The following is a 12,338-nucleotide window of genomic DNA, read 5'->3' as shown; positions in this document are numbered from 1 at the left end:
TGTGAGCAAGTACACTATGTGGTAGATTGACTTGACTCATTTGGAAAGATCTATGCATTTTGTATCTGTTTCAATTTGTCCTCCTGTCTATTGCAACATTAGTAAGGGCAGCACAATAGGGAGACACAATCAGGACTTTTTTATTATATACATCCCTTGTTTTTTTGAGTGCTATAAGTACAGTCATTACCGTGAACCTGGACCTAGATTGGTACAGTACTTTGAAGCTTTCAGTGACATGCACAATGCATGAAATTCACCTTTGTGCAGAAGTCTCACCCAAGGCCTATGGACTTGACTTAAGTCTGTTTTGAGGTGAATGGATTGAATGGATTTAAGTGGTGCATATGCAACACTGCACCCCTGGATGGGTTATCCGCAGCAGGGATTGACCCTGGGGCCTCTGGAGGTTAAACCATGAACCTCTGCTTGAGCAAAAAGTCTCAGCTGTGTTAGCCAAGGCTGTTGCAGGTTCAACCTTCTCTATGTGATTCAGCCACCACTAGCAGGGGTGAGAGCACCACACTGAATATATGTGGGTCACACATAACCTTTGTGCACACTCTCTGTACAGGAGGACTTGTGGCACCTTAGAGACTAACCAATTTATTAGAGCATAAGCTTTCGTGAGCTACAGCTCACTTCCTCAGATGCATATCGTGGAAACTGCAGCAGGCTTTATATATACACAGAGAATATGAAACAATACCTATTCCCACCCCACTGTCCTGCTGGTAATAGCTTATCTAAAGTGATTTCCAGCACAAATCCAGGTTTTCTCACCCTCCACCCCCCCACACAAATTCACTCTCCTGCTGGTGATAGCCCATCCAAAGTGACAACTCTTTACCTGGATTTGTGCTGGAAATCACTTTAGATAAGCTATTACCAGCAGGACAGTGGGGTGGGAATAGGTATTGTTTCATATTCTCTGTGTATATATAAAGCCTGCTGCAGTTTCCACGATATGCATCTGAGGAAGTGAGCTGTAGCTCACGAAAGCTTATGCTCTAATAAATTGGTTAGTCTCTAAGGTGCCACAAGTCCTCCTTTTCTTTTTGCGAATACAGACTAACACGGCTGTTACTCTGAAACCTGATCTCTGTACAGGAAGAGCTTGAGGTCATATGCATAGGAGTCGCTCACGCACTGGTCTGTAAGACTTAGTTATACTCTATACCAGTGTTTCTCAACCTTTTTGATACCAGGGACTGGCTTGCTGCCTTCCTAAACTGTGTCAGGGAGATCTCAAGGACCAGCATCGGTCCACGGACTGGTCGTTGAGAAACACTGCTCTATATAAGACAATGGTGTGCCATCTGACTGTGATTTGCTAAATGTTGCTGTCTTGGTCAGTTACCTTTTTCATCGCATTCCTGCAGACTGTGGAGGGAATGGGATATTAAGGCTAACAACATGTTAACTGTGACTTGCTACTCCACCTCCGAAGCTTGAAAAAGCATTCTGCAAAAGCTCCTGAATAAAGAAACTTTATTAAAAAAACAAACAAAACAAAAAACACAACCCCCCCAACCAAACATTAAATGCAGTTATTGTCTGTTCATTCAAATTAATTTGAGGGAGTTTGGCACATTTAGAACGAATATAATGAATGTGGAGTTTTGTACTTATATATACGTTACATGTTTTGCTGTGATAGGGAGGTTTTGCTTCACAGAGGCTTAATTGCCCCTCACTCAACTATGAGACTAGACTTTCCAGGTGCAGTTTAAGATGCATTGCTGGAGACAATAACAGCTTTCCTCTGTATTAATCTTTGCCCTAAAAACATTAAAATACCTGTCTGGAATAGACATGGAACATAGGACCAAGACTTTGTTTTCTCTGTTTCTATTTTAGAAAAGAACTCTCTAAAGTCACAAGCCACATCTTTTAATTTTAGGAAAACTTAAAAACCAGATGTTTTTATAACTATCAGACTGAGAATTTTAAAAATGACAGTTAAGGAAGGGATCTGTTTTTAAAAAATAATGTTTATAAACAGATTGTCCAGGATACTGGTAAAGTAATGTTTTTCTTTTTGTTATAAATTCTGTAAATTCAGCATTTTTAAAGAAAGAAAGTATGATTTATATATACATATAAATATAATAGGTAAAGTCATTGTAGGCCTCATTCCAGGACCTCTACCACCATGGAGTAATACCTTGCTCAGCTAGTGGTCTCACTGACTTGGGTAGTGCTACTCCACCTTATTGGTGGAACTAGGCATTATGAACAGCCTGTGAGAATTATTAGTGAACAAACTAAGTGATGAGACATTGACCTTAGCTGTGTAGCTACATTTCAGCACCCCCCCTGCATAAGCCCTCAAAGCAATGAAAACAAATAATTAGTGAGACAAAATTTCATTCTTTAAAGGCAATTTCTCATCCTGATTAATTTACATGGAAGTCATTTTCTTGACATTTGCAAATAATGAAGTGATTTTGCAGCTAACTAATAATATCTTTCTGAGGTTGCAAGGATTACATTGTGGGAAGAAGAAGAAGAAGATGCACATTCCTTTGAACATCATGTGCAGGCCAGTGAAAATTACAAGACACAGGTTTGATGGACTTGTTGACCTGATACAACATGGAAGTTCCTACATTTTCTATTTTAAGTCCCAATTCTACCACAGCATCCATTCAGGTGAGCCCTCATACTCCCATAACCCTCATACCTCCTTGCCAGATTTTGCCCAGGGAGATGTAATTGCAGGTGCAGTGCCTTATTATGGACACAATTCATTTCTTTCTTCTTCAGTGCATCTGTATGACATTCAATATAGGACAGGGTTTTTGTTTTGCTTCCTTAATATACATGTTTTCCTGAAATAACAACATCCAAAATGTATTTGAGATAATCACACAGAGCCCATATCAGAATACAGTATGTGAGATAATGTCACAGGGCAAAAATATCAATTAAAGCAATTTTTGCAACCTTTAAACAAGCACAGGACTCTCAGGATGAGTGGTCCTGTGCTGCTCTGTGCTATTGCTTACTCAGAAGTTATTCATTCATTCTAGTTAGAACAGGGAGATAAAAGTTTATAAGGCCCTGGTGCATATCTTACTAAACATAAAAAATGCGCTTATTGTTAAGCTGACATTGTAAAGTATTTGATTTTCCTTGAACGGGTCATATAAGTGAAGGAAAATAACTCATTTTGACTCCATTTGCCTTCTTCAGAGTCATGGATATTATGTGTGTGTTGGGGGAAAACCCAATAGTTTATTATCACAATGTAAGAGTAAGTGTACTTCAAAATATATTTAGTGATCATAGTAAGGTGTCAAATGTACCAGGCTGGATATGGAAGACCTCTGTTTTCAGAACACACCCTAGAAGGACAACAGAAATGGAAGCTTCCTTGTGTTGATCTGCCAATGAACCTCAACCCTGACCTGAAAGGCAAACCCTATATAGGTGAGAAAGAAGAACATTCTTTCATTGCTCACTGAATGCTTTGCTTCTCTGCAAAACCAATCTGATTTGTTTTGTTTTGTTGCTTGGGTCAATACTTGTCCATGAGGAACTGATATGAGACCAACACTTTATTAAACAAAGTCAGTTAAACAATCCTCAAACAACAATGACTTCTTGTAAAAATTAACTTTGGCTAGATTTGAGCCAATGATCTAGACATGAGAGGTCCTTTAGCCCATAAGAAATCCAAGTTACCTAGTCTTCAGAGTATGCAATTTTCAGTTTTATCTATTTAATGGATGTAATTAGATGGTATATTTTGATAGAATTAGCATTTAGAGTTTTTTATATCACTTCAACTGCACGTTATATTGAATCTTCCAAAACATCTCTGGTAAACTATTTATGTACCAGTTATACATGATGTGTGATTAAACATGAACGATTTTATATAGAGTATAGTACAAGGAGTAAATCAATACTGGTTATTTCTTGGGACCATAAAGTCAGTATCTTTCTAAAAAATAATCTGTGCCTGCAGTCAAATCTCAATAACATGTCCTAATGGCAGGGAGAGTTATTGCAAATAACAGGTTTAATGACTAAACATTGCGTATTTTCAGGAGATTTTCAAAGGCACCAATGAAAGACAGGTGCCCAGCACCTCTCAATGTGTAGTGTTCTTTGAAAATCTCCTCCTTTTATCCATTAATAGCTTCACTCAATGTCCACTGAAGATAATGGAGAATACTCTTCCCATGGGTTTCTGTGGATTTTCAACCTGGCCCACAGTTGAGAAGTACAAGTTTTAACTACATAAAGTAAAGTTTCAAGAGTATTTCAAACCTGGAGAAGGGCTAATGGAGTGCCCATCTGTAAAAGCAGGGGTTGTGGGGGACAGGAGCCAGGGAACTATAGACTAGTCAGCCTGAACGTGATACCTCGGGAGCTACTTCACACCAATGTAAAAACATTCAATTTGCCTATGCCTGGAGGATGAAGGGGTGATCACTAGCAGGCAGCATAGATTTACTGAGACCAAATCATGCTAAACCAGCTGGTTTTCCTTCTGGGCCAAGCCAATTAATTTGGTGGATAGGGGGAATGTGGTGGACTGAGGTAACATGTGCTGTGGACTTGTGGGGTTGCGTGCCCCTCCCAGATTTCTGTCAGAGTTTGCTGGCCTTGCTTGGTCCCATGGTGCAGCTGGGCCCCCTCCCTGTACCAGCTGCTAGGCAAGCAGTGGCTGCAGGGAGAGGAATCAGCAAACAGCTGGGAGCTGCAGGGAGGAACTGCTGAGGATAAAGGTCCTCAAACACGTGAAAGGCTGCCATAAAAAAAGATGGAGAAGGATTGTTCTCTCTTGCCACAGAGGGCAGGCCAAAAGGCAATGGGTTCAAACTACAGCATAGCAGATTTAGATTAAATCTCAGGAAAAGCTTCCTGACTGTGAGAACAGTAGGCCAATGGAACAAACTGCCTAGGGAGGTAGTGGAAGCTCCTTTTCTGGTGGTTTTTAAGAAGAGGCTTAGATGGTTTAGACACCACAAGTCCTGCATCTTGGCAGGGGAGTTAGACTAGATGATCCTTGTGGTCTGTAGCTCTATGATTCTATGACCCTTTATAGAAATAGGACGGCAAAATTCATCACCTGGACCCTCCGTCACTGCACTTGATTGCATGGGATATAAAGCTTTCATGACCTTGAAAAGCCTTGCCTTTCAGAAGTGCAACATATATTGATTAACTCAAGGAAGCAATCAACTAGAAGGTGTTATGATCTCAAGTGGACTAGGTTAATAAGGTGGATTTGTGAGAAACATTGATCCACTACTGGCATCAAGTCAAGATACTTCACGTGAAGCTTTCAAGTCTTTCCATTCCTTCTTTGAAAGTATACTTAACAGCTATCATGGCACATCACATAGTCATAGATAACAAGTCTGTCTTTGCTCACAGTACAGTTAAGAAATGTATAAAAGAACTTGTCAATATGTATCCAGCAATAAAAGACACAGTTCCAACGAAGGACCTTAATTTAGTCTTCATTAATGTCATGAAGGCTCCATTTGAATCCATGGCAACTTGTTCTATGTTTCACGTGCCTGTTAAAAGAGCTTTTATAATATCCATAATGTCAGCCAGGCCTGTGATCAAGTTATATGCCCTCAAGTTAGATCTACCATTCACCATCTTTCATAAGGTTGTGCTTTGTCCTAACTCTAAATTCTTTCCTGAGGTGGGACTGCCACATTAATTAAATGATTAATCTGCCAGTTTTCTTCCCCTTTCTTCACAGTCACATAGGGGAGTCAAAACTACACAATTTAGATGCTAAGAGAGCTTTAGTTTACTATCTTAATAGGAATAGGGAATTTCAAAAGTCTCCCAAACTCTTTACTTCATATATGGATAATTTTCTCCTCAGCTTCAGCGTCATAATAAAATTTTGACTCTGAGAAAGTGGTGTAAGGGATTGAGGTAGCAGAGTGTGCCATACCCCCTTTAATAGCCATGCCCTCAGAACATGTGGGAATACTGAGGAAGGATAGGAGAGGTCCATAAGTACTGTAAAGGGCATGGCTATGATCAGTCCCACCATCTGAACTGCACTGGCCGGCACCTACATGAGCATGAATATGAAGCGTCTATTTTGAGGAACTCCACTTACAGGTAAGTAACCTCCATCAGTGGGTAATTTTACTCTTTAAAGTGCTTTTAAAATTTGGGCTTAATCTGTTTTAAATGATCTCAAGGTGACTACACTAAGTGAAAAATAAAAACAAATAATTATTTATTTCTAAGACACATTATTGTTGAAATATATTGTATTCTCATCATAATAGCAGAGCTAACTGACAGTCATCTCACTCTCAGTGTGCCTGATCCATTGACATTTAAGAGAGCCATTCTAATTTATTAAATGGGCTTTTGGATCAGGCCCAGAGAGGGCCATGCTTTAGAGATGTGAGCACACAATTGAATCAGGAATTCTTAAATTTTAGTCTTGGCTCTCGCTATCTTTTTTGCCTTTAAACAAGTTATTTAAGTCAATGGTTCTCAACCTTTCCAGACTACCATCCCACTTTCAGAAGTTTAATTTGTCTTGCATATCCCCAAATTTCACCTCACTTAAAAACTACTTGCTTGCAAAATCAGATATAAAAATAAAAAAAGTATCACAGCACACTATTACTGAAAAATTGCTGATTTTCTCATTTATACCATATAATTATAAAATAAATCAATTGCAATATAAATATTGTACTTACATTTCAGTTTATAGTGTATATAGAGCAGTATAAACAAGTAATTGTCTGTGAGAAATTTTAGTTTGTACTGACGTTGCTACTGCTTTTTAGGTAGCCTGTTGTAAAACTAGGCAAATATCTAGATAAATTGATGTGCCCCTGGTTGAGAACCACTGATTTAACCTTAAAAAAAAAAAGGAAAGCTACCTGGCAAGGATAACTTGAATGCAGAATTGTTCAAAGTGTATCCTAAATTAGCAGCATCTGTGTTGGCCCCTCTATTTACATCAGTTTGGCAAAGGGAAAATGTGCCAGATGAGTGGACCAGTGGGGTTATAGTGAAGATAACAAAGAAAGGAACTCTCAGTGATGGTAATAACAGGCATGGTATCACACTTTTATCTGTGCCAAGCAAAGTATTGTGGAAGATCAGTTGATAGTGTTCTCAGGAGGCAGTTGACAGTGTTCTCAGAAAAGAGCCAGCTGGTTTTTGGAAAGGGTGTGGCTGCAGAGACCAGATCTTCACTCTACAAAACATAGATTTTATAGACTTTGAGAAGACTTTTGATAGCATTCACAGGACAACCCTATTGTGCATTGTGTGGGCATATGGAATTCCTTTCCATATAATCAACATCATCAAAAGCTTTTATTTGAACTTTACATGCAGTGTTGATCACAGTGAGCTCAGTTTTCAAGTCAAAATAGGAGTACCGCAGGGGTGTGTCATGTCTACAATCCTCTTCAACATTGCCATTGACTGAGCAATGCAGCATGCAACATAAGACATGCCAAGAGGCATTAAATGCACACTTCTCATCCCTTGAAAACCTGGACTTTGCAGATGATGTTGCTCTCCTATCACATACCCAACACCATACACAAGAAAAAAATGACTTGATTCAATACATTCTGCCAGCAAATTGGTCTGAAAATCAACTGCAACAGGACAGATCTCATGACCTTTAATTTTAATATTGCCTCACCATCACCAGTACGGATAGAAGATTATGTTCTCATCAGTGTAGAAACATTCACATACTTGGGCAGCACCATCAGCCAGGATAGTGGAACAAGCCAGGACATCAGGAACAAAATCAATAAAGCCAAAAAAATGATCATTAAAACACCTTCAGGAGCTTACATACAGTCTGGAAATCATCAAAATACAACACCAAAACCAAACTCAAGATTTATCAGAGCTTAGTACTTTCAACACTACTTTATAGTGCAGAATGCTGGAGAATGAAAAAGTATGACATGTCCAAACTGTCTTCATTCCATATAACCTGCCTTAGAAAAATCTTCTATATCTTTTGGCCCAGAACAATTTCAAACCAAGATCTATTGGCACAGTGTAGCCAAGAGGATCTGAGCACCATCATTGCCAGGAGGCATTGGAGATGGATCAGTCATGTGCTTTGGATGGAAACTGATTCCATCACCAGAGTAGCAATAAGATGGACACCTGAAGGCAAGCGAAAACAAGGCTGCCCAAAAACAACATGGCGAAGAGCTGTGGAAGCCGAGCTGAAGAACCTGGGGCACAGCTGGGGAACCACTGAAAGACTTACCAGAAACAGACAGCAGTGGAGGAGCTTCGTCACTGCCCTAAATGCCAGAGGCGTAATAGGAACATGATGATGATACTTCAGTAAAATGAGAATATTCCTGTTTACTTTCCTCACCGGCATGTTGTAAGACTTAATTCAATGAGGCTGATAAGATGTTTTGAAGATGAAAAGACGTATAAATGGTAAATACTATTATGCTTAACATCATCAAATATTCTAAGAAGTCTCTCATCAATTTTTAAGGCCAGAAGGGACCACGCTGATCATCTAATCTGACCCTGGCATACCACAAACCATAGAATTTCACCCAGTAACTCCTGTATCAATCCAAATATCTCTCACAAAAAAGTACATACAATAACTAGCAAGCAAGAGGAATAAATTATACTCAAAGCCCAGAACAAAAGTGAGATTCTAGCCCGGACTATGGCACTGACTAATTCTAACTCAACAACGATGCTACTTCAGGTGCAGAATGTGCTCTTGGGATACCTCTTTTTCATATTATTGGTATGCTTTTGCATTGGAATACAATGTGCTTCCTTGAAATATCTATCAGAGCAAAGCATTATGAGTAAAATGACATAAAAAATCAGATTGAAAGCTACATATTGAAACAGACTTTCCTATAATCACATGCTCATAGATATACTTACAAATATTATGTGTGTGTGTAGTGTACACACACACTAATACAACCATAATATGTGACACACACAGACACATTATATAAAATGTATTTTGTGTGTAGTATAATGAGATTTCCATTATATTGCTTACCATGATTGCTGTTACTCTGTTACAAGATGAAGATGAAAGGACTCCACAGATACATTTCTTTCTCATAACCTTTTATTTCTCATCTCCTTTGTCCTTTGAGATAGTCATAAAGCAGTTATGTATCTTTTCCATTGGATTCTGCCAGATGTCTACCAATTGTGTATATCTGGAAAAAGCTAAACTTGAACTAATGGGGTTTTTTTTAGGTCCCAGTTCAGGAGAGCATCTCTGTTCAGGAAGGGTGCTTAACAATAAGGTTAACTTTAATCGTCAGCTCAATTCTCATGAAAATCAACCAAACCAAAGTTTACCCCATGTTTAAGCACCTTTTCTAAACTAGGGCCTTAGTCAGTGAGGGTAAAGCCTTCTGAACAGCATGAAGAATTACTCTTCACCTGCCGAAAGCCATTTTCCCCCTCCCTACCATTCTTCCATGTGTCTTATGCTTGCCAGGGGCTGAGATTGAACCTGAAGTACCTTTTATTATTTGCTTGTTTTCCTTGTTAGTTTTCTATTTTTCTTTGATTCATTACTCTCTTCTTCCTATGACAATGCTGAAGTTGGCTGCTCATCCCTTTTTTCCCATCTGCTCTCCTTTCTTATGTTGCTAATCCCATTGTGTAGGTGCAACAGAATTGGCACCATCAAGACTTCAAAGGAAGCAAATCAGTTCCTGGAAAATCGAGGGCCAGCTTTGCATGTCAGAGCCATGGTGAAATCATACACACTAGTGGGCCTAACACTTAATCTAAGAATCAAGCACATTAAGATGCTATTTGAAAGTGTTATTTTTCAGTGTTTTCTAAGGCATTTAATTTTTTTCCGAAAATCCTGTCAGAAGTCTGGAGGAGGAACAGCAACATAATTTAAATGTCACTTTGCTTCCCAAAAATGTATTTCGTATTCAGGCATTGAGTTGTAGTGACAAAGCTCATTTCTATGCCAGCACATCTTTGCTTCTTACTTTGGCCCCTATTTTCAAATGGAAGTGCATAGAAATTTGAGTGCATTTTTGCACACCCCCATTTAGAAATCTGGACTTTAATTAATACATAAAAAATGGCTTGGCTTGGAGAGTAGAATGTGTATGGAGGTCATAAATGAAGAGGTCATCTACTGAGCAAAGCCTAATGGTACTTTTACTATAATGAGGGTATTCTGTCCTGATGTTAGATGTTGGCTCTCTGGCTATCAATATTAGTAAGACCTTTTCAGACTCCTGTGCAACATTCAGATCATTAAAACACATATAAAAGTCTTTAAGGGCATACAGGCTTCATTGTGACACTAATTTACTGTGGTATTAATCAGAGCTGACACTCCAGTGGCAGCTTCAGACTGGCAAAATGCCTCCTGGAGTATGAAGGAATACAGCTGACACACAAGTGATGTGCAGAAACTCCCCATATCTCTTGTGGGGATTTCCTCTCTTTCCTGGACCGCCGCCTCTGTGAAACATAGGACTGGCTGCAGTGCTTGACTTGCATAATACTTGTGTATCTTCTCAATTATGCCCACTCCCCTTTTATATCTGTGCAGGGGACTGGGCACAACTGAGCCCAAATATTAAGCTCCTCAGAGCAGTTTGCTGGAGAGAAGAGTGCCTTGTATATACTTCTAGGACACATTATTGCTCATTTCATCCTAAAGTGATTCACGGGTATATATAAATGACTCAAGTTAATCAACATTAAAATACAACCATATTTGGGATGGCACACAGCAGCTGCTTAACAGCAAATAGAAACCTTACATAGCAGTTTAGGGTAGCGTGTGAAGAAGAATGTTGCATCCAATGGAAACTGAAGGCAGAATATAATTACATACACCAGAATTTGGCCACAACAGTCAATTAATATCCCTTTCTGAAGGTGAAAAGTGCCATAAGACTTTAATGATCAAGGACCTTCATTTTACATCTTATTTATAAGACAGCACCTCCATCTTCACAGTGAATCAAACATGCTTCTGGGAGACTTGTTTAGTGCTGAACCAGAAAGATTTCTTCCAACTATTGAATCATCAGTATAATAGCCTACAGCCCCTGGGATTTCCTTGGAGGTCTCCAATCCAAGCACTGACCAGCCCCAACCTTGTTTGGCTCATGAGAGCTGATGAGTTTACAGCCTGAGGGAGTACTGGTCTACTACAAATTGATTTTTGTTTGCAGCAAGTTTAAATTCCACTGGAGAGAGACAGTGAAGCAAACAGATCTCTCAGAGCTCAGGATAAAAGGTGTATTTTTTGGTATTTGTGAGGTGAGCATGAGATCTGACTGGCGATTTCAGTAGAGAGTGAAGGAAGAGACAAGGGGAGAAGGAGAGGTCATGCACAGAGCCTTGACTCTCACTTTTAAAAGAAACTGATTCCTGAGAGCGAGTGATTGATATTTGGTCCAAACCAGACTCTTAAATACATGTCACTTGATTGTGTATTTTCAAAGGCATCGTAGAGGCTTGAGAACACAGGGGGTCCTGAGCAGGAGCCCTAGAAATGCACTTTAGTTGCTTTCTAGCAAAGATTCTGGAACAGTTGGTGTCCACATAATATCAAAAGCAATTGGCAATGCTCTCACTGTGAAAAAATTCCAATCAAATTTCCCTACATATCCTAATTACCAAAGCAGCACCTGCTGTGCTCCTAAATGACCACCCTATCACAGCAGACTGGTCTGCCTTCCATTTTGCTTTTATTTGTTCTTAGTACTCTGATTGCTATAATTGCTCAGCTAATCTTACTGAACCAATTTAAGAAGTGTCTGCTTCTGTTCACTGCCACTTGGACCCATTGCACTTGGACCCATTTATTTAAATCCTCTATATCAGGAGGGTCATGCTGTGTTTTCTCACCTGGATTTAGATTTCTCCCTACCCCAGTTCAACTCCAAAATAGCACACCACATTATCGGATCTTTCCATCCACTGGGCCATGTAATTCATGAAAACAATGTCTGGTTTCACTGGTTATGCTGATGATACCCATACCTAGGTATCTATCCTTAGCTCTAACCCAGACATTTCAATTCTATGGACCTCTTTCATTGCTATGAAGAGCTAGATGAAGAATAAGTTCTTACATTTAAAACAGTTGATGATAGACCAAAAAAACCTTACGAACACGGAGAACATGCTTCTCTCCACTGCTCTGAATGTCTCATATTTACACTCATTCCTTGGCACTCAATTTGCACAGATGGTTCAAGGCACTGATGACTCAGGCCCAAACACTCTGTCATTGTTAATGATACATGTCACATGACAGTGAAATATTAATGCAACAGTTAATTTGTACCCTCACC

At 39.3% G+C, this 12,338-nt stretch overlaps 1 protein-coding gene across 3 annotated transcripts in view; it reads left to right on the top strand.

The window, feature by feature from the left end:
- LOC311529181 (uncharacterized protein) overlaps positions 1 to 12,338 on the top strand; it is a 190,351-nt gene that overhangs the window by 149,662 nt on the left and 28,351 nt on the right. For 2 of the 3 annotated variants that reach the window (XR_014713788.1, XM_084644942.1), the window contains one exon: positions 2,480 to 2,655. Coding sequence is in view for 1 of the 3 variants with exons in the window: in XM_084644942.1 (XP_084501068.1) it covers positions 2,480 to 2,655 (176 nt within the window). In the remaining 2 variants the exon portion in view is untranslated. The remainder of the gene's footprint in view (positions 1 to 2,479; positions 2,656 to 12,338) is intronic. The other variant, XR_014713787.1, reaches the window with a different exon arrangement.

The sequence above is a fragment of the Lepidochelys olivacea genome (assembly GCF_965140295.1).
Source record: "Lepidochelys olivacea isolate rLepOli2 genome assembly, chromosome: 12".
Classification (NCBI taxonomy): Eukaryota; Metazoa; Chordata; order Testudines; family Cheloniidae; genus Lepidochelys; species Lepidochelys olivacea.
The sequence above is the reverse complement of the archived record's forward strand: the minus strand, read 5'-3'. Positions and strand labels throughout refer to the sequence as shown.